Raw genomic sequence first — 20,867 nt, 5'->3', positions numbered from 1 at the left:
CTGGGCGATGGTCACCCCGGAGAGCAGCTTGTTCAGCTCCTCGTCGTTGCGAATGGCCAACTGAAGATGACGGGGGATGATCCTCGTCTTCTTGTTATCCCTGGCGGCGTTGCCGGCCAACTCCAGCACCTCGGCGGCCAGGTACTCCATGACGGCGGCCAGGTACACGGGCGCACCGGCGCCGACCCTCTCGGCGTAGTTGCCCTTCCTGAGCAGCCTGTGGATACGGCCGACGGGGAACTGCAGACCGGCGCGGTTCGAGCGGGACTTTGCCTTTCCCTTCACTTTGCCTCCCTTTCCGCGACCCGACATGGCGAGTGGTCGGAGATCTGAACTGGTTCTCTGCGATATGCGAAGCGAGGATGTGCGAGCTGGAGTGCGCGCACGTTGCGACCGTCGAGAGGTGAGTCAAGTCAAGTCAATGGCGAAAACGGGCGCACACACCTTATTTACGCCCTCCGCGAAGCGCACGCAGCGCCGCCGGGACCGGTCCCGCGGGGGGACCCTCCCCTGCCGCCGGCCCGGACGGCCCGACCGGCGGCCCTGGCTGGGTGCGCCGACCGAAGTGACAAAAACGGTCGATTTTTCAGTTTGCGCCACGCACACCGCACAGTACAGACAGTCCACCGCGACTCCTCTGCTCCACTCTACGCCGCATCTATTCCGAGATAAGAAGAGACAATGCCGCCCAAGACGAGCGGAAAGGCAGCCAAGAAGTCGGGCAAGGCCCAGAAGAACATCTCCAAGGGGGACAAGAAGAAGTCGAAGCGCAGGAGGAAGGAGAGCTACGCCATCTACATCTACAAGGTGCTCAAGCAGGTGCATCCCGACACCGGAATCTCCAGTAAGGCGATGAGCATCATGAACAGCTTCGTGAACGACATCTTCGAGCGCATCGCCGCCGAGGCGTCCCGTCTCGCCCACTACAACAAGAGGTCGACGATCACCAGCAGGGAGATCCAGACCGCCGTCAGGCTGCTGCTGCCCGGGGAGCTGGCCAAGCACGCCGTCAGCGAGGGCACCAAGGCCGTCACCAAGTACACCAGCTCCAAGTAGGCGCCAGCGCCAGCGCCAGCGCGTTGAAACACGACGCGACACGCACACGGACGCGCGATATTCGTCTGCACCGAATATTGTAATCTATACACACCGACATCGTCATCATCATAATAATCATCGACATCAACAGCGCCGTCGTCGTCTACGTTAAACCATCTAATACAGCGCAATTAACAAAGGTCCTTATCAGGACCACCACACGAATAATCCAAATACTTACTGCAAATATATTATACTATAGACAGATGTGTGTGTAAATAATAACTACGATAATAGAACGAGAAGCGCAACAGTGATAAGCGCCCCGTAACGGATCGCGCAACCGGCCGCGCCGCGGTGCGCGGCGATTGCCTATCGCACGATTAGCCGGGCGTCCGATCAAAATTGTCCTTTTTTTATATAAAAAATCATATACGTACGCATGTATATTATATATATACACATTTTTTTCTCCTTCTTTTTATTTGGCCGTTGTTTCGGTTGCAAAATTGCTGTCACCTTTCGCAGTTTTTTGTTTTTGGTTTTTTTTTTTTCCCCGAGCGGAACTGCTGTGATTTTTTTTTGAGTTCTCTCTGGTCGTAACAGCTGTCACCTTCTTCTTCTTCTTCAGTTTTAGGGCGAAACAGCTGTCACCCTTTTCAGGCGAAACAGCTGTCACCCTTTTGCTGTCACTTTCATTTCTTTTATGTTTTTTTTTTTTTGACTCCCAAATTTGCGTCGCGTATTATGATATGTACATTTATATAAACATGAATACAATTCAGGAAAGGATAGAGAGAGAGAGCGAGAGTGAAAAAAAATCAATGATTTCTACGTACTATCATCGTGTGCGGATACTCCGCTCCCTTGCGGTTCTCGAAGCCGTACGATTCTATCATACTATCGTACGTACGGTGCCATATCCTCGAGGGCCTCTTCGACATGTCACCTTACCTAGTCATTTTTTTTTTTTTTTTTTTTTCCCCCTTTCCTTCGCTTCTTCTTCATTCTTTATGCATACTAATATACACCTGACAACTATTCTCATTACAAATACCATTTCCGATCACCTACCGAACTCGCCCCGACATTCGACATACATACATACACATCTTCAACAGTAGATACACGTTTTTATTTTTCATATTTCATTTAATACATATTCCTATTATCACATATTGTTATTATTGTTCTTCTTCACGCGTATCATCGTCATCGTCGTCATCGTCGGTCGTACGCACCGCTACGGCGACACGAATCATCATCATCGTCGCATCTCACCCGATTATATATCATCATCATCCCGATTTCGATTTTTTTTTTTTTTTTTTTTTTTTTTATAAGTCGATGACGTTTCACTTTTTACAGAACGAGCCTACTACTGCGCGCGGAGCTCGCGTCATTTTGCACGTAGACCGGAATCATTCATACTTATTATCGGTCTGTTTTATTCGTTCTTTCTTTTCTATTCATCTACTTCTATCATTCTCCCAACTCCTCTTTTTCCTTTCTTTATTTATATTTTTTCTAACTTCTATTCTTCTTTCTTTCACTTACGCCTTCCGATGATTCTACTACTACTACTACTACTACTATCCATCCCATTCGTGATACGATTCCTCGCAAACGACGGATCGTTATTATATTAATGTATTTTTTTTTTTTTTTAATTCTATTCTTTTCTTCTATCTTTTCGCGTCTCACTCGTTCGACATGTAATCCTACGATAGCCGTTAGTAGATCGATCAATCGTTATAATTCACTAGATAATATTCGCTCCCGACCCGGAGGCAGGTCTCTCTCTCGGCCCGGACGCTCTCCGGCGGTCCGTCGGCGTTCGCGTGTGTTACGTCCGGCCGCTTCGGGGGGCCCTCGCTCCGCCACCGGAGGCCCTCCGCGGCCGGCGGACGTCTCGGACCCGGGGCCGGGTCCTGCCCGACGGGGGCGGCGCGCGCCCGGGCCGCCAGCTCGCCGGGGAGACGCATTCGCGGCCGGCTTTCGGCCGCCCAACGCTGCCGCCCTGCAGCTTTTGCGCCTCTAAACGTCCGCCGCGCCGCGGCCCGGCCCCCGGGCCGGCCGACCCGGCCGCCGGCCGACGGCGGGACCTCCCGGCCGCGGGACCCGCCGCGCTCCGCGTCCCCGGGCGGATCCGTTCGGCCGCCAGGGCGGTTTTCGTCCGGCCGCCTAAGCATAAATGACAACACTTTTCATCGGCAAAATCGACAAGCGCGCACCGACCGTCCGCGACACGGTATAAATTTTTACCGACAGGCGAGAACGAGCGCCGTCTGACGACAAATACGGGAACTAATCGTCCCCCCGCAACCGCTCTACGCTCGCTACAGAACGCAACGCAACAAGACTCGCAAGATGGCAGACACAGCAGCACCCGCGGCCGCCTCCCCCCTGCCGGCGACTCCGGCCAAGAAGGCGAAAGCGTCCGCCGCCGCCGCCTCCAAGAAGCCGAAGGCGAAGCCCTCGCACCCGAAGACGTCCGAGATGGTGAACAACGCCATCAAGGAGCTGAAGGAGCGCGGCGGCTCCTCCCTGCAGGCCATCAAGAAGTACATCTCGGCCAACTACAAGGTCGACGCGGACAAGCTGGCCCCGTTCATCAAGAAGTACCTCAAGGGGGCCGTCGAATCCGGCGCCCTGGTGCAGACGAAGGGCAAGGGAGCGTCCGGTTCGTTCAAGCTGGAGGCGAGCAAGGCGAAGGCGTCGGCCGGCGGGGCCAAGAAGAAGAGCAAGCCCGCCGCGTCCGCCGCTTCCAAGAAGCGCGCCGCCCCCGCCAAGGAGAAGAAGCCGGCCGCGGAGAAGTCATCCGCCGCCGCCGCCGCCGCGAAGAAGAAGCCCGCCAAGAAGGCGGCCGCGGCTCCCGCCAAGGCGAAGAAGGCCGCCGCCTCCCCGGCAGCCAAGAAGGCGGCCGCGAAGAAGGCCGCCCCCGCCAAGGCGAAGAGCCCGACCAAGGCGAAGAAGACCGCCAAGCCGCCCACCAAGAAGCCCAAGGCGCCGAAGCCCAAGAAGGCCGCCGCCCCGAAGGCCAAGCCCGCGGCAAAGAAGGCCGCCCCGAAGAAGTAGGGGTGGAGTCGTCTTTGTCGTCGTCGCCGCAGCAGCCGCCGTTGCATATTGTCATATTGCACAGATCACGCAGAAGAGTCAAAAAGCCCTTGTCAGGGCTACCAAACGATTCACACACACACCTATTCGGAACACGCTCAGTCGTCTTTCGTGACTTTCGTGAATTTTCATTATTATTTATTTTCATCGAAATGGGATGATTTATTAAATATCTCTCGTATACCATATACGAACTACATGCACTCCCATGCCACACGAGCGTTCACACTCCGGCCTAGAATATTTCGCTCGACAGTCATTAGTCAGCGGACGTTGCGTCATAATATAAAATATAATATATATCGATACAAAGTACAACAGTTTTTGAAAGAAAAGGCAACGCCGCGCGCGCCACCTGCAAAACTATTCACACAAACGCATCCGGATCACGCGTAGTCGGATCGTTGTACGCGACGCGGCGACTAGGCAATCGCGCCGCAGCACAAAGTACTGTAGATGCCGCAGGTGCTGGCGTCAGCGCAGAGCGGCCGGGCAAGTCTCAGTCCGCGGCCGCGCTCGACGGTGAATCTACCCGCGTAGAGATCCACCGAAAGCCCAGAGATCCCTTGCGATCGCCGGCGAAGGCGGTACGTAGCACCGGCAGTCGCAACCTGCACGCAGCAGGCAACCGGGTCGTAAGTCCGGTATCGCTCCGTCGGGTCGTCGCGGCGGCTCCGTCGTCGTCCAGTCCGGGTGCAGTCAGCTCCAAAGTAAATCCGAGTCCAAGTCCAGGGGGTAGCGGCGGTCGAATGTTCCTGAGGGGCGATGAGTCCGGGCGGGCAGCGAAGTCGGGAAGAAGCGGGGCGGAGAGAAGAAAACGCAGCGGTAGTCGGTCGAAATCTGATTTATTAACTTGAATACACCCCTATATATACCCGCTCTGGGTGCCTCGCCGTAGCGCCGCCCGGCCGTGCCTGACCAATCGCGGAGGGGGGTATGTCCGCCAATCACGGCGTAGAGGGAGCGAGGGCATTCGCGTACCGTCTCCCTCTAGCACGTATAAGGACATCCCCACTCCGCTACTTCGGCGCAGTCGAGCGCGCACCGCAGAGCAGTATACACATTACAATATATTCAGTCTTATAGATATCTTAAAAATAGCTTAATCTAACCTAGAGCTATTTCTCTCCTCGGTATGGGCAAAGACCACCCCCGAAAGCGACACATTTCAGTCTTTATTGAGGGGGTAGTACATTGCTAACACATACCGAGGTCCCTAAGCTAATTAATTCTATTTCTAAATCTACGTTTTCTTTACGTCGGCTACACTCCCCCCTGCCGAGGAGGCATCCTTGCGCCGACGTCGTCTCCCAGCAGCAATACGGCGAGCTTGATGGCGGGTCTCGTGTATGTTCCGGCGGCTGTCTGGACCCTGGCGCTCCTCACTTGTCCGTCCTTCCCCGGGGTGACTGCTATGACGCGCCCCCGCGGCCATTCGTTCCGCGGCAGGGCTGCGTCCGTGATCACCACGATGTCGCCGACCCTAATAGGTGCGGCAGCCTGTTGCCACTTTCGCCTCTGTTGTAGCGTCGGAAGATACTCCCGCATCCATCTCTTCCAGAAAGCATCCGCTAGCTTCTGTGCCACGCGCCATTGCTTCTTCAGGCATATTCCCGGCGGTACGCCTCTGTAGTCCGCCAAATGTGGTTGGGCCCCGCTCGACCCGATGAGGAAGTGCATCGGTGTCAGAGGGGCGGCGTCTCGGCTATCCAGCGAAACATGTGTCAGGGGGCGAGTATTAACTGTATACTCGGCCTCCGCTATCGCCGTCATTAGCGTCTCCTCCCGAGGGTACTGTTCTTTAAGTATTGCCATCAGCGCCCTTTTTACTGACCGGACGAGCCGTTCCCAGGCTCCCCCCATATGAGGTGCCGATGGCGGATTGAACACCCACTCGATTCCCCTCTTCGTGGCCTCGTTTTGGAGCTCGGGATCATCAGCCAGTCCTCTCATGGCGTCCGCGAGCTCCTTGTCAGCTCCCCTGAAGTTAGTGCCGTTGTCCGAGTATATGGTACTAGGGTGCCCCCTGCGAGCGGCCATCCTTCTCAGCGCCTGTATCGTCGAGTCGGTGCTCAGTGACGGTGTGACTTCTATGTGCACCGCCCGCGTCACCATACACGTAAACAGGGCCCCGTACCGTTTCTCACGTCGCCTTCCGATCGTGACGTGTACGGGCCCGAACATGTCCACCCCGCAATGGGTGAACGGCCTGACGTGATGATCCAGGCGGCCGACTGGCAATTGTCCCATGAGCGGCGGCTGCGGTCGCGCTTTCTGCATCCTACAGAAGCGACACTCGTAGATTACTTTCCTCACATTTGTCCGCAGTCGGGTGATGAAAAACTGTTGTCTAATCTCGCCGAGTGTTCGCTCCGTGCTTGCGTGCAGTCGCGACTCATGGTAGTGCCGGATCATCAATCGGGTGTATGCGTGTGCGCCGTCTAATATTACTGGCGCCTTCATGGGCTCGCTCACAGCGGGCGCTTTGGTTATGCGCGTCCCCATTCGCAGGACGCTTTCGTTATCTAGGAACGGGGTCAGCCCTATCAAGCGGCTCCCCCGCGGGAGGCACTCCCCCCGTCTGATTGCAGCTATCTCGGCTTGGTAGCTGTCTTCTTGGCATATCCTTATCCATGCCCTTTCTGATTCCTCGAGCTCCTGGACCGTGAGCGTAGCGCTCCCCGGACTCCTTTTTCGGCACCGATTTACAAACCGCAGTACCCACGCCGTAGTCCGGATTAGACGTCTCCACGACGAAAACCGTAATTCGTCGGGGAGCATTGTCATAACGATAGCGCTGTCCGCGCACTTAAGCTCCACTTCTGATTGAGATGCTGCCGTCGTCACCTTGAGCGGCGGCCATTCATCCCTTCCTCTTCTAATATATTCTGGCCCGCTGAACCATACACCGGTCGGCGATATGTCCGGTATCTCGCCGTCTCGTGTCCCGAGATCAGCCGGGTTCTGTTTCCCTGGAACCCACCGCCACTCACGAGCCTTCGTGAGCTCATCTATCTCCCCCAGGCGGTGGGCCACAAACGGCGTGTAGATGCGGGAATCGCTCCGGACCCAGCACAGCACCGTCATGGAGTCCGTCCAATAGAATGTTTCCCGCAGTTGTACGCCGCATTCCTTCTTGATGGTTGCTGCTAGCCGCGCAGCTATAAGCGCGGCCTGCAATTCCAGGCGTGGAATTGACAGCGCCCGTAACGGGCTCACCCGACACTTGCTGGCCACAAATGTCGCCCTTTTCCCGGCGGCGGTGTCCTCTACGATATACGCAACGGCGCAGCTAGCTTGTTCCGATGCGTCGGAAAACACGTGCAGCTCTACCTGCTGGCCCTTGCTCGCCACGCGCCGCGGGATGGCGCACTCGGTCTCGCGCAGTATGTTTATCCAAGTGCGCCACTTATCTGCCTGTTCTATGCTTATCTCCTCGTCCCACCCTATGTGGGATCGCCAGATATCTTGCAGTAGAATCCGTGGGCGTATCGTCAAACACCCGACGAACCCGAGCGGGTCGAATATGCTCATGACCTCGCTCAGGATTTTCCTTTTCGTTGGCCTCCCGGCCGGGACCTCCCGTGACGCCGCAAACTTGAAGCGGAACTCGTCAGTCACCGGGTCCCATTTTATCCCCAGAACTCTCTCAGTCGTCGAGGTTCCGCTGATAATGTCTCGCGCGCACTTGCCCCTCAATTCCTCGGGGATTGTTTCTAGGACTGCGGGATCGTTACTCGCCCAGTTCGCGAGGGTAAACCCGCCCCGCTGTAGAAGTTCGCAGACCTCTCTGCGCAATCGAATCGCATCTGTCGTGCGATCCACAGCATCCATGTAGTCGTCCATGTAGAACTTTCGAAGCACGGCATCTCTGGCGGCGGGCATGTCCTGCCCGTGGTCTTCCGCGACCCGGTTCCGCACATATTGGGCGCTGCTCGGGGAACATGCAGCGCCAAACGTCATAGACGTCATAACCATCTCCCGAATTTCCTCGTCGGGATTATTTCGCCAGAGGAACAGCTGCGCCCGCTGGTCCTCCTTCCTTATCTTTATTTGGAGAAACATCTCCCTTATGTCCGCCGCCAGCGCGACCTTCCCCTCGCGAAATCGCATGATATTCCCCACAAGCGATGAGAGGAGATCCGGTCCATTGGCCAACATGCCATTCAATGAGGCCCCGTTACAAAAGCTGGCGGCGTCGAACACAATACGTAATTTGTCGGGCTTGTTTACGTTTGTTACTGCGAAGTGGGGGAGGTACCATCGCCCACTCGAAGTGTCCTCTATTTCGGCCGTTGCCAATTCCCGCGCGTACCCCTTGGCGAGATATTCTTCAATCTTCCTTCGGTAGGCCCCGGCGAATTGACTATCCTTTCTGAACTTTTTCTCCAAGCTTGAGAAGCGGTTCAGCGCGATACGGCGATTGTTTTCCAAACAAGGCCCGCCTTCCTTCCATAGAAGCCCCGTCTCGTACCGCCCTTCAGGTAGGAAACGGGTCGTAGCCTTCATGACCTCTATGGCTTGCGCCTCCTGGCGCGATATTTTCGCTGCAGCGCATATTCCCAGCGCATCCACAGCATAGTTCCGCTGGACTAGCTCTTCCAGCCTCTGGTCCGCACTTAACGCCATCAGAGTATTGACGCAAGTCTGGCGGAATCGCCCCCCATGAACGACCGTTCCCAGGGCCGTCTCGGAGGCGATGTAGTTCCCGCAATTACGCGCCTCTCTTGACACAATAAGTGAGGCGTTGTCCTGGCCGATCAGTAATTGCGGGCGCACATGCTGCACCCTACCATCTATACTAGCCACCGGTTGTGGCGGTAGATGCAGCTTCCGAATCGTGTTTGCACGGAGCGAGAATTGTCCCTTCGCAGTCCCGCGCACCTCCAGTGTCACCTTCCTCGAAGTTGCATCGGTAACGCACATCCCGCCAGCACCGTGAATCCTCAATCCTCGGGCACCCCCTGGTTCCGCGATGTCGTTGGCAATCTTCGAGTCCAGCAGTGTTATGGTTGATCCCTCGTCGAGCAATGCATAGACGTCCGCTTCTCCGTGCGGACCGCTTAGGGTGACGGGGATCACCTTCAGGAGCACTGGCTCCTCACGAGCGTGCGTGCTCGTAACCAAGTTGTAGACTCGGGAACTGTGTCCGGAGTCGATGTTCCTTTCGCTCGTACTCGCGGCTTGTCTCTCGTCCGCGAGTGGTCTAGCGCCCCCGGTGCCGGCAGCAGCGGGCGAATCCCGGCGGGCGCTGCTATCTGGCGCTCTTATGTCTGAGTCGGATCGAGCTTCGCGCACTTCGGCTCGATCCCTCGTATGAAGTGTTTTGTGGTGCGTTCGGCGGCACCCATCGACGCCGCACTTCCTCGTATTTTTGCAACTCACATACCGGTGAGTATTCGCTAGACACGCGTAGCACAGATTTTTCCGTCGCACTATGTTCCATCTCTCTGTGACACTACACTCTAGATACTCCTGGCAAGATTGCAACCAGTGGCTCTGTCCGCACAAAACACATGACACGACACTATTCACATTTTTCTCCACAGAAATCACTGTATGCACCTGCTCCCGCTTGTGAAGCTTCTCGCGCTGTCTGTCTTTTCCGCTATATACGTGCGGCTCTATACCGCCGCCTATCATTGCCGATTCCGTCATGTCTTCCAAAAACAGCGCGAAATCCTTCGCGGTGGGCCTTGTGGGGTCTCCCCTTCTGCTATACCACCATAGAAACTTCATACACAGCGGCAACTTGCTCACTAGCTCGCTTAGCAGCTGAGGCGTCGACATGTAGTCCCCGCCGAAGCTTTCCAAGGTCGCTATCGCGTTCCGAACTGCACTCGATAGGTCCACTAATGCCTGCGTCGATCCGTCGTTCTGTATGCAGCGGAGTCTTCTCACCTTTTCCAGTAGAGATGACACAACGATGTCCGGCTGACCGTAGTGAAGTTCTAACGTCTTCATTATGACGCCTACTTGGCTCGGGTCCACGAGTAATGATGATACCGATTCTCTAGCTCGTCCCTTCAATGCGCGTTGTAGACGCAGGAGGTTCTCCGGATCCGAAAGGCAGCACATCTCCGTCGACTGAGTGTACTGCGATTTGAACGTGGCCCATTCCTGCGGCTCTCCGGCGAAGACGGGTAAATCCTTGGCAGTGGACTGGCGCGCGATCAAAGCGCCGACCCTGCTGACGTCTTCTGGGACTGAAGCCGGGCTCCTTCCTTGCGAAGCCTCTAATAGTACCGCCATCCTCGATAATACTGTCATGATGTTGTCCATGTCTGTTGTACGCGCCGCGGGCTCGGGATTCGCGTCCGCGCGTCCGCGGCTGCTCTCGACGTCTCGTAGTGTAGCGCGGAGATTTCGAACTTGCGTTCTTAGCCTTTGGACGGTGTCCTCTGACGAATCCGATTCGACAGAGTCTCCTTCCATTGGCGGTTCTTCTCTGGGTGGTGTGCCTCCTCTCCCTGAGCGAAGCGATGGGGTTCTCGAAGTCATCTCTAGGCGCTCTGCGGTGAAGATCCGGCTCGAAGGACCAACTTGTACGCGACGCGGCGACTAGGCAATCGCGCCGCAGCACAAAGTACTGTAGATGCCGCAGGTGCTGGCGTCAGCGCAGAGCGGCCGGGCAAGTCTCAGTCCGCGGCCGCGCTCGACGGTGAATCTACCCGCGTAGAGATCCACCGAAAGCCCAGAGATCCCTTGCGATCGCCGGCGAAGGCGGTACGTAGCACCGGCAGTCGCAACCTGCACGCAGCAGGCAACCGGGTCGTAAGTCCGGTATCGCTCCGTCGGGTCGTCGCGGCGGCTCCGTCGTCGTCCAGTCCGGGTGCAGTCAGCTCCAAAGTAAATCCGAGTCCAAGTCCAGGGGGTAGCGGCGGTCGAATGTTCCTGAGGGGCGATGAGTCCGGGCGGGCAGCGAAGTCGGGAAGAAGCGGGGCGGAGAGAAGAAAACGCAGCGGTAGTCGGTCGAAATCTGATTTATTAACTTGAATACACCCCTATATATACCCGCTCTGGGTGCCTCGCCGTAGCGCCGCCCGGCCGTGCCTGACCAATCGCGGAGGGGGGTATGTCCGCCAATCACGGCGTAGAGGGAGCGAGGGCATTCGCGTACCGTCTCCCTCTAGCACGTATAAGGACATCCCCACTCCGCTACTTCGGCGCAGTCGAGCGCGCACCGCAGAGCAGTATACACATTACAATATATTCAGTCTTATAGATATCTTAAAAATAGCTTAATCTAACCTAGAGCTATTTCTCTCCTCGGTATGGGCAAAGACCACCCCCGAAAGCGACACATTTCAGTCTTTATTGAGGGGGTAGTACATTGCTAACACATACCGAGGTCCCTAAGCTAATTAATTCTATTTCTAAATCTACGTTTTCTTTACGTCGGCTACAATCGTTGTCACGTGAATATGGGATGACCTACTATTAATCTCTCTCTCCTTGTATACGCGTACACTCCCACGACACGTGATTGTTTCCGGCCTGGAATCTTTCACTCGAGAGTGATTAGCGACGTTACTTACGCCCACAATATACATACATTGTATAAGTAAGTAAACTAAGTTTGAGTTCTCTCTGGTCGTAACAGCTGTCACCGTTTCCAGGCGAAACAGCTGTCACCCTTTTGCTGTCACTCTCATTTCTTTTATGTTTTTTTTTATTAAGACTCCCAAATTTGCGTCGCGTATTATAATATGTACATTTATATAAACATGAATACAATTCAGGAAAGGATAGAGAGAGAGAGCGAGAGTGAAAAAAAAATCAATGATTTGTACGCACTATCATCGTGTGCGGATACCCCGCTCCCTTGCGGTTCTCGAAGCCGTACGAGAGAGAAAAAAGAAAGAAATAAAGCAAAGCTCTATCCATCCACGTAGGTAATTGTATTGTGTTATTTAAATTTCGAAAAGCGAAAAACGGTTACGACATGGGTCGGTCAGGCAGTTGTTGGCCCTGAGAAGGGCCGTTTTTTGTTTTCAAATCGCATTCACATCGCGCGTAGCAGCGCGGTGCGGTGGTGGCGGTGGCGTGCGGGCGTCGGGACGGCCGGGGCGAATGTATCTCGCGCTGCGTGCGGTGCGGTGAAGAGCGGTGAAGAGCGGTGAAGAGCGGCGAAGATCGGCGACTTAACCTCCGAAACCGTACAGGGTGCGGCCCTGGCGCTTCAGGGCGTAGACGACGTCCATGGCGGTGACGGTCTTCCTCTTGGCGTGCTCGGTGTAGGTGACCGCGTCCCTGATCACGTTCTCGAGGAACACCTTCAGGACGCCGCGCGTCTCCTCGTAGATGAGACCGGAGATGCGCTTGACGCCGCCTCGGCGGGCCAGACGGCGGATGGCCGGCTTCGTGATGCCCTGGATGTTATCGCGGAGGACTTTCCTGTGTCGCTTGGCGCCTCCTTTCCCCAGACCTTTTCCTCCCTTTCCGCGACCGGTCATCTTCTCTGCGTGTGGTCTTCTTTTCGGTTACAGTAGTCGCTGCTCGCACGGTGCTCTACCGTGCGTGTGTAGGATTCGTGTGGCGTTTTTCGCCGGCCGGGGCCGCTTTTATGCACCAGACGTGCGCCCGCGTCTCCCCTCGCCGCCGAGCGATCCGACAGCTACGACGACACGCGCGCCGTCTCACTCTCGCGCGCGAGCAGCGAGGGCGAGAGGCGAGAGGATCGGCGCGACTCGGTATCGCGTCACGCGAATATATGTCTCAGTTTGTTATATGCATAACATTATTCCAGGCTAGGTTTTGAGTGTTTTTCGTAATTTTTCTGCATGCACATTTCTCCGGGGAGGATGCGATTGTTTCTCCACTCTATCTCCCGTCTCGCTTCACCGTCGAGCCCGTCCCGTCCCGTCCCGTCCCGTCCCGTCCCGTCCCGTCCCGTCCCCTCCGTCCCGCCCGACCGCCCGGCGGTTGGGAATATTCGAATCGGCCAATGGCGTCGGCCCATCCCCCCCCACGGGGGAGACGGTATTTTCGATAAATATGACGCGCCCGGGAAATTTTTCCGAATAGAGAGAAGAATCCTACTCAGCTACAGCCATGGCACGTACGAAGCAGACCGCTCGCAAGTCCACCGGGGGCAAGGCGCCCAGGAAGCAGCTGGCCACGAAGGCGGCCCGCAAGAGCGCCCCGGCCACCGGCGGCGTGAAGAAGCCCCATCGCTACAGGCCCGGCACGGTCGCGCTCAGGGAGATCCGCCGCTACCAGAAGAGCACCGAGCTGCTGATCCGCAAGCTCCCCTTCCAGCGCCTGGTGCGCGAGATCGCCCAGGACTTCAAGACCGACCTCCGCTTCCAGAGCTCGGCCGTCATGGCCCTGCAGGAGGCGAGCGAGGCCTACCTGGTCGGCCTCTTCGAGGACACGAACCTGTGCGCGATCCACGCCAAGCGCGTCACCATCATGCCCAAGGACATCCAGCTGGCCAGGCGCATCCGAGGCGAGCGCGCCTAAGCGAGCTCTATGCGACGAGACGCGGCACGATTTTCGGTCGGTCGGTCGATCGGTCTGATTGACTAACACGCAGTACAGTGGTATCGGGCGGCCGTCACCTCGACCCGTTCCGATCGGTCGATCGATTCGAATAAAAATGGTCCTTTTCAGGACCGCATACACCTTAATCATCCACAATCGAATTCGCCAGCAGTATGATTTTGATACTCGTAGCAGTATGATTTCGATACTTGAGTAAAAAAAAAAAAAAAATATATATAATAATAATAATAATAATAATAACTTCCAATAAATTAATATGTATTTTACTCGCGAATCAATAGTAATTTTAAACATTCAAATCACGCAAGAGTACCGGAACGTACGATTTATTAATTTCATTATCGTCTCAGCGCTGAGATCATGTCGCATTTCGTTTTAATTACCTAACGTCCAAGCGCGACACGGCTCATCATGACCCTACTCAGGCTTTGACTCTTATTAATTTCATATATTTCACGAGTGAAAATTCTAAACAAAAACACTCGCCGAGATCATCTCGTATTGACACGCGTCGTAAGTTGCGTGCGCCGGGCGCTTTACCCATCGCGCATTCATTTACTTGCGATTTTTATTCATTTCATTATCAGTGTTTCTAGCATATCATATCGGTACTACCATACTATACCACAATTCAGGTCCGCGCACACGGACGGAACGGTCCTAGCGCGCTTCGGATATATTTCTTAAATGTACATAAATAATGAGAATAGTTATAAAATCAGCGAACGGGTAACGATTGGCAATAAATACATGTGGCGGTCCTGAAAAGGACCTTTGTGTACACTACTCTGCGAGATGATGATGAAACGGGCGGAGGAGTCCGGGGAGTAGAGAGAGAAGAGTGGAGGATGAGCGGGCGCAGAATCATCATTCTTACGCCTTCTTCTCGGTCTTCTTGGGCAGGAGCACGGCCTGGATGTTGGGCAGGACGCCTCCCTGGGCGATGGTCACCCCGGAGAGCAGCTTGTTCAGCTCCTCGTCGTTGCGAATGGCCAACTGAAGATGACGGGGGATGATCCTCGTCTTCTTGTTATCCCTGGCGGCGTTGCCGGCCAACTCCAGCACCTCGGCGGCCAGGTACTCCATGACGGCGGCCAGGTACACGGGCGCACCGGCGCCGACCCTCTCGGCGTAGTTGCCCTTCCTGAGCAGCCTGTGGATACGGCCGACGGGGAACTGCAGACCGGCGCGGTTCGAGCGGGACTTTGCCTTTCCCTTCACTTTGCCTCCCTTTCCGCGACCCGACATGGCGAGTGGTCGGAGATCTGAACTGGTTCTCTGCGATATGCGAAGCGAGGATGTGCGAGCTGGAGTGCGCGCACGTTGCGACCGTCGAGAGGTGAGTCAAGTCAAGTCAATGGCGAAAACGGGCGCACACACCTTATTTACGCCCTCCGCGAAGCGCACGCAGCGCCGCCGGGACCGGTCCCGCGGGGGGACCCTCCCCTGCCGCCGGCCCGGACGGCCCGACCGGCGGCCCTGGCTGGGTGCGCCGACCGAAGTGACAAAAACGGTCGATTTTTCAGTTTGCGCCACGCACACCGCACAGTACAGACAGTCCACCGCGACTCCTCTGCTCCACTCTACGCCGCATCTATTCCGAGATAAGAAGAGACAATGCCGCCCAAGACGAGCGGAAAGGCAGCCAAGAAGTCGGGCAAGGCCCAGAAGAACATCTCCAAGGGGGACAAGAAGAAGTCGAAGCGCAGGAGGAAGGAGAGCTACGCCATCTACATCTACAAGGTGCTCAAGCAGGTGCATCCCGACACCGGAATCTCCAGTAAGGCGATGAGCATCATGAACAGCTTCGTGAACGACATCTTCGAGCGCATCGCCGCCGAGGCGTCCCGTCTCGCCCACTACAACAAGAGGTCGACGATCACCAGCAGGGAGATCCAGACCGCCGTCAGGCTGCTGCTGCCCGGGGAGCTGGCCAAGCACGCCGTCAGCGAGGGCACCAAGGCCGTCACCAAGTACACCAGCTCCAAGTAGGCGCCAGCGCCAGCGCCAGCGCGTTGAAACACGACGCGACACGCACACGGACGCGCGATATTCGTCTGCACCGAATATTGTAATCTATACACACCGACATCGTCATCATCATAATAATCATCGACATCAACAGCGCCGTCGTCGTCTACGTTAAACCATCTAATACAGCGCAATTAACAAAGGTCCTTATCAGGACCACCACACGAATAATCCAAATACTTACTGCAAATATATTATACTATAGACAGATGTGTGTGTAAATAATAACTACGATAATAGAACGAGAAGCGCAACAGTGATAAGCGCCCCGTAACGGATCGCGCAACCGGCCGCGCCGCGGTGCGCGGCGATTGCCTATCGCACGATTAGCCGGGCGTCCGATCAAAATTGTCCTTTTTTTATATAAAAAATCATATACGTACGCATGTATATTATATATATACACATTTTTTTCTCCTTCTTTTTATTTGGCCGTTGTTTCGGTTGCAAAATTGCTGTCACCTTTCGCAGTTTTTTGTTTTTGGTTTTTTTTTTTTCCCCGAGCGGAACTGCTGTGATTTTTTTTTGAGTTCTCTCTGGTCGTAACAGCTGTCACCTTCTTCTTCTTCTTCAGTTTTAGGGCGAAACAGCTGTCACCCTTTTCAGGCGAAACAGCTGTCACCCTTTTGCTGTCACTTTCATTTCTTTTATGTTTTTTTTTTTTTGACTCCCAAATTTGCGTCGCGTATTATGATATGTACATTTATATAAACATGAATACAATTCAGGAAAGGATAGAGAGAGAGAGCGAGAGTGAAAAAAAATCAATGATTTCTACGTACTATCATCGTGTGCGGATACTCCGCTCCCTTGCGGTTCTCGAAGCCGTACGATTCTATCATACTATCGTACGTACGGTGCCATATCCTCGAGGGCCTCTTCGACATGTCACCTTACCTAGTCATTTTTTTTTTTTTTTTTTTTTCCCCCTTTCCTTCGCTTCTTCTTCATTCTTTATGCATACTAATATACACCTGACAACTATTCTCATTACAAATACCATTTCCGATCACCTACCGAACTCGCCCCGACATTCGACATACATACATACACATCTTCAACAGTAGATACACGTTTTTATTTTTCATATTTCATTTAATACATATTCCTATTATCACATATTGTTATTATTGTTCTTCTTCACGCGTATCATCGTCATCGTCGTCATCGTCGGTCGTACGCACCGCTACGGCGACACGAATCATCATCATCGTCGCATCTCACCCGATTATATATCATCATCATCCCGATTTCGATTTTTTTTTTTTTTTTTTTTTTTTTTTATAAGTCGATGACGTTTCACTTTTTACAGAACGAGCCTACTACTGCGCGCGGAGCTCGCGTCATTTTGCACGTAGACCGGAATCATTCATACTTATTATCGGTCTGTTTTATTCGTTCTTTCTTTTCTATTCATCTACTTCTATCATTCTCCCAACTCCTCTTTTTCCTTTCTTTATTTATATTTTTTCTAACTTCTATTCTTCTTTCTTTCACTTACGCCTTCCGATGATTCTACTACTACTACTACTACTACTATCCATCCCATTCGTGATACGATTCCTCGCAAACGACGGATCGTTATTATATTAATGTATTTTTTTTTTTTTTTAATTCTATTCTTTTCTTCTATCTTTTCGCGTCTCACTCGTTCGACATGTAATCCTACGATAGCCGTTAGTAGATCGATCAATCGTTATAATTCACTAGATAATATTCGCTCCCGACCCGGAGGCAGGTCTCTCTCTCGGCCCGGACGCTCTCCGGCGGTCCGTCGGCGTTCGCGTGTGTTACGTCCGGCCGCTTCGGGGGGCCCTCGCTCCGCCACCGGAGGCCCTCCGCGGCCGGCGGACGTCTCGGACCCGGGGCCGGGTCCTGCCCGACGGGGGCGGCGCGCGCCCGGGCCGCCAGCTCGCCGGGGAGACGCATTCGCGGCCGGCTTTCGGCCGCCCAACGCTGCCGCCCTGCAGCTTTTGCGCCTCTAAACGTCCGCCGCGCCGCGGCCCGGCCCCCGGGCCGGCCGACCCGGCCGCCGGCCGACGGCGGGACCTCCCGGCCGCGGGACCCGCCGCGCTCCGCGTCCCCGGGCGGATCCGTTCGGCCGCCAGGGCGGTTTTCGTCCGGCCGCCTAAGCATAAATGACAACACTTTTCATCGGCAAAATCGACAAGCGCGCACCGACCGTCCGCGACACGGTATAAATTTTTACCGACAGGCGAGAACGAGCGCCGTCTGACGACAAATACGGGAACTAATCGTCCCCCCGCAACCGCTCTACGCTCGCTACAGAACGCAACGCAACAAGACTCGCAAGATGGCAGACACAGCAGCACCCGCGGCCGCCTCCCCCCTGCCGGCGACTCCGGCCAAGAAGGCGAAAGCGTCCGCCGCCGCCGCCTCCAAGAAGCCGAAGGCGAAGCCCTCGCACCCGAAGACGTCCGAGATGGTGAACAACGCCATCAAGGAGCTGAAGGAGCGCGGCGGCTCCTCCCTGCAGGCCATCAAGAAGTACATCTCGGCCAACTACAAGGTCGACGCGGACAAGCTGGCCCCGTTCATCAAGAAGTACCTCAAGGGGGCCGTCGAATCCGGCGCCCTGGTGCAGACGAAGGGCAAGGGAGCGTCCGGTTCGTTCAAGCTGGAGGCGAGCAAGGCGAAGGCGTCGGCCGGCGGGGCCAAGAAGAAGAGCAAGCCCGCCGCGTCCGCCGCTTCCAAGAAGCGCGCCGCCCCCGCCAAGGAGAAGAAGCCGGCCGCGGAGAAGTCATCCGCCGCCGCCGCCGCCGCGAAGAAGAAGCCCGCCAAGAAGGCGGCCGCGGCTCCCGCCAAGGCGAAGAAGGCCGCCGCCTCCCCGGCAGCCAAGAAGGCGGCCGCGAAGAAGGCCGCCCCCGCCAAGGCGAAGAGCCCGACCAAGGCGAAGAAGACCGCCAAGCCGCCCACCAAGAAGCCCAAGGCGCCGAAGCCCAAGAAGGCCGCCGCCCCGAAGGCCAAGCCCGCGGCAAAGAAGGCCGCCCCGAAGAAGTAGGGGTGGAGTCGTCTTTGTCGTCGTCGCCGCAGCAGCCGCCGTTGCATATTGTCATATTGCACAGATCACGCAGAAGAGTCAAAAAGCCCTTGTCAGGGCTACCAAACGATTCACACACACACCTATTCGGAACACGCTCAGTCGTCTTTCGTGACTTTCGTGAATTTTCATTATTATTTATTTTCATCGAAATGGGATGATTTATTAAATATCTCTCGTATACCATATACGAACTACATGCACTCCCATGCCACACGAGCGTTCACACTCCGGCCTAGAATATTTCGCTCGACAGTCATTAGTCAGCGGACGTTGCGTCATAATATAAAATATAATATATATCGATACAAAGTACAACAGTTTTTGAAAGAAAAGGCAACGCCGCGCGCGCCACCTGCAAAACTATTCACACAAACGCATCCGGATCACGCGTAGTCGGATCGTTGTCACGTGAATATGGGATGACCTACTATTAATCTCTCTCTCCTTGTATACGCGTACACTCCCACGACACGTGATTGTTTCCGGCCTGGAATCTTTCACTCGAGAGTGATTAGCGACGTTACTTACGCCCACAATATACATACATTGTATAAGTAAGTAAACTAAGTTTGAGTTCTCTCTGGTCGTAACAGCTGTCACCGTTTCCAGGCGAAACAGCTGTCACCCTTTTGCTGTCACTCTCATTTCTTTTATGTTTTTTTTTATTAAGACTCCCAAATTTGCGTCGCGTATTATAATATGTACATTTATATAAACATGAATACAATTCAGGAAAGGATAGAGAGAGAGAGCGAGAGTGAAAAAAAAATCAATGATTTGTACGCACTATCATCGTGTGCGGATACCCCGCTCCCTTGCGGTTCTCGAAGCCGTACGAGAGAGAAAAAAGAAAGAAATAAAGCAAAGCTCTATCCATCCACGTAGGTAATTGTATTGTGTTATTTAAATTTCGAAAAGCGAAAAACGGTTACGACATGGGTCGGTCAGGCAGTTGTTGGCCCTGAGAAGGGCCGTTTTTTGTTTTCAAATCGCATTCACATCGCGCGTAGCAGCGCGGTGCGGTGGTGGCGGTGGCGTGCGGGCGTCGGGACGGCCGGGGCGAATGTATCTCGCGCTGCGTGCGGTGCGGTGAAGAGCGGTGAAGAGCGGTGAAGAGCGGCGAAGATCGGCGACTTAACCTCCGAAACCGTACAGGGTGCGGCCCTGGCGCTTCAGGGCGTAGACGACGTCCATGGCGGTGACGGTCTTCCTCTTGGCGTGCTCGGTGTAGGTGACCGCGTCCCTGATCACGTTCTCGAGGAACACCTTCAGGACGCCGCGCGTCTCCTCGTAGATGAGACCGGAGATGCGCTTGACGCCGCCTCGGCGGGCCAGACGGCGGATGGCCGGCTTCGTGATGCCCTGGATGTTATCGCGGAGGACTTTCCTGTGTCGCTTGGCGCCTCCTTTCCCCAGACCTTTTCCTCCCTTTCCGCGACCGGTCATCTTCTCTGCGTGTGGTCTTCTTTTCGGTTACAGTAGTCGCTGCTCGCACGGTGCTCTACCGTGCGTGTGTAGGATTCGTGTGGCGTTTTTCGCCGGCCGGGGCCGCTTTTATGCACCAGACGTGCGCCCGCGTCTCCCCTCGCCGCCGAGCGATCCGACAGCTACGACGACACGCGCGCCGTCTCACTCTCGCGCGCGAGCAGCGAGGGCGAGAGGCGAGAGGATCGGCGCGACTCGGTATCGCGTCACGCGAATATATGTCTCAGTTTGTTATATGCATAACATTATTCCAGGCTAGGTTTTGAGTGTTTTTCGTAATTTTTCTGCATGCACATTTCTCCGGGGAGGATGCGATTGTTTCTCCACTCTATCTCCCGTCTCGCTTCACCGTCGAGCCCGTCCCGTCCCGTCCCGTCCCGTCCCGTCCCGTCCCGTCCCGTCCCCTCCGTCCCGCCCGACCGCCCGGCGGTTGGGAATATTCGAATCGGCCAATGGCGTCGGCCCATCCCCCCCCACGGGGGAGACGGTATTTTCGATAAATATGACGCGCCCGGGAAATTTTTCCGAATAGAGAGAAGAATCCTACTCAGCTACAGCCATGGCACGTACGAAGCAGACCGCTCGCAAGTCCACCGGGGGCAAGGCGCCCAGGAAGCAGCTGGCC

The 20,867-nt window shown here is 55.1% G+C and overlaps 10 protein-coding genes across 10 annotated transcripts; 5 read left to right on the top strand and 5 right to left on the bottom strand.

The window, feature by feature from the left end:
• Window positions 1-6: 6 nt before the first annotated feature.
• On the bottom strand, window positions 7-662 carry LOC148298391 (histone H2A-like; the record flags this gene model as incomplete). The annotated part of the gene is made up of 1 exon (XM_088276908.1): window positions 7-662. A coding segment is annotated over exon 1 (306 nt), but the record flags the coding sequence as incomplete, so codon positions are not given.
• A 19-nt stretch (window positions 663-681) lies between these two features.
• LOC148298390 (histone H2B) lies at window positions 682-1,056 on the top strand. Its single transcript, XM_088276907.1, has one exon. It carries the CDS (start codon window positions 682-684, stop codon window positions 1,054-1,056), a length of 375 nt encoding a protein of 124 aa, XP_088133033.1.
• A 2,273-nt stretch (window positions 1,057-3,329) lies between these two features.
• LOC148298389 (uncharacterized) lies at window positions 3,330-4,222 on the top strand. The gene has a single exon (XM_088276913.1). The coding sequence runs from the start codon at window positions 3,409-3,411 to the stop codon at window positions 4,114-4,116; it is 708 nt and encodes a 235-aa protein (XP_088133039.1). The 5' UTR covers window positions 3,330-3,408; the 3' UTR covers window positions 4,117-4,222.
• Window positions 4,223-4,983: 761 nt separating this feature from the next.
• LOC148298388 (uncharacterized) lies at window positions 4,984-11,136 on the bottom strand. The gene has a single exon (XM_088276903.1). It carries the CDS (start codon window positions 10,654-10,656, stop codon window positions 5,419-5,421), a length of 5,238 nt encoding a protein of 1,745 aa, XP_088133029.1. The 5' UTR covers window positions 10,657-11,136; the 3' UTR covers window positions 4,984-5,418.
• On the top strand, window positions 9,924-15,654 carry LOC148298384 (histone H2B). Its single transcript, XM_088276906.1, has 2 exons — window positions 9,924-9,945; window positions 15,275-15,654. The coding sequence occupies exon 2, from the start codon at window positions 15,280-15,282 to the stop codon at window positions 15,652-15,654; it is 375 nt and encodes a 124-aa protein (XP_088133032.1). The 5' UTR covers window positions 9,924-9,945; window positions 15,275-15,279.
• Window positions 11,988-12,692, bottom strand: LOC148298387 (histone H4). Its single transcript, XM_088276909.1, has one exon. It carries the CDS (start codon window positions 12,609-12,611, stop codon window positions 12,300-12,302), a length of 312 nt encoding a protein of 103 aa, XP_088133035.1. The 5' UTR covers window positions 12,612-12,692; the 3' UTR covers window positions 11,988-12,299.
• Window positions 13,120-13,620, top strand: LOC148298386 (histone H3). The gene has a single exon (XM_088276914.1). The coding sequence runs from the start codon at window positions 13,210-13,212 to the stop codon at window positions 13,618-13,620; it is 411 nt and encodes a 136-aa protein (XP_088133040.1). The 5' UTR covers window positions 13,120-13,209.
• On the bottom strand, window positions 14,423-15,260 carry LOC148298385 (histone H2A). Its single transcript, XM_088276905.1, has one exon. It carries the CDS (start codon window positions 14,908-14,910, stop codon window positions 14,536-14,538), a length of 375 nt encoding a protein of 124 aa, XP_088133031.1. The 5' UTR covers window positions 14,911-15,260; the 3' UTR covers window positions 14,423-14,535.
• Window positions 15,655-17,928: 2,274 nt separating the features above from the next.
• On the top strand, window positions 17,929-18,821 carry LOC148298383 (uncharacterized). The gene has a single exon (XM_088276911.1). The coding sequence runs from the start codon at window positions 18,008-18,010 to the stop codon at window positions 18,713-18,715; it is 708 nt and encodes a 235-aa protein (XP_088133037.1). The 5' UTR covers window positions 17,929-18,007; the 3' UTR covers window positions 18,716-18,821.
• A 758-nt stretch (window positions 18,822-19,579) lies between these two features.
• On the bottom strand, window positions 19,580-20,284 carry LOC148298382 (histone H4). Its single transcript, XM_088276910.1, has one exon. It carries the CDS (start codon window positions 20,201-20,203, stop codon window positions 19,892-19,894), a length of 312 nt encoding a protein of 103 aa, XP_088133036.1. The 5' UTR covers window positions 20,204-20,284; the 3' UTR covers window positions 19,580-19,891.
• Between the last annotated feature and the right edge of the window lie 583 nt (window positions 20,285-20,867).

Source organism: Brachycentrus maculatus, unplaced genomic scaffold, assembly GCF_059751285.1.
Source record: "Brachycentrus maculatus isolate JH-2025_06_01 unplaced genomic scaffold, ASM5975128v1 h1tg002116l, whole genome shotgun sequence".
In the NCBI taxonomy this organism is placed as follows: domain Eukaryota; kingdom Metazoa; phylum Arthropoda; class Insecta; order Trichoptera; family Brachycentridae; genus Brachycentrus; species Brachycentrus maculatus.
The sequence above is the reverse complement of the archived record's forward strand: the minus strand, read 5'-3'. Positions and strand labels throughout refer to the sequence as shown.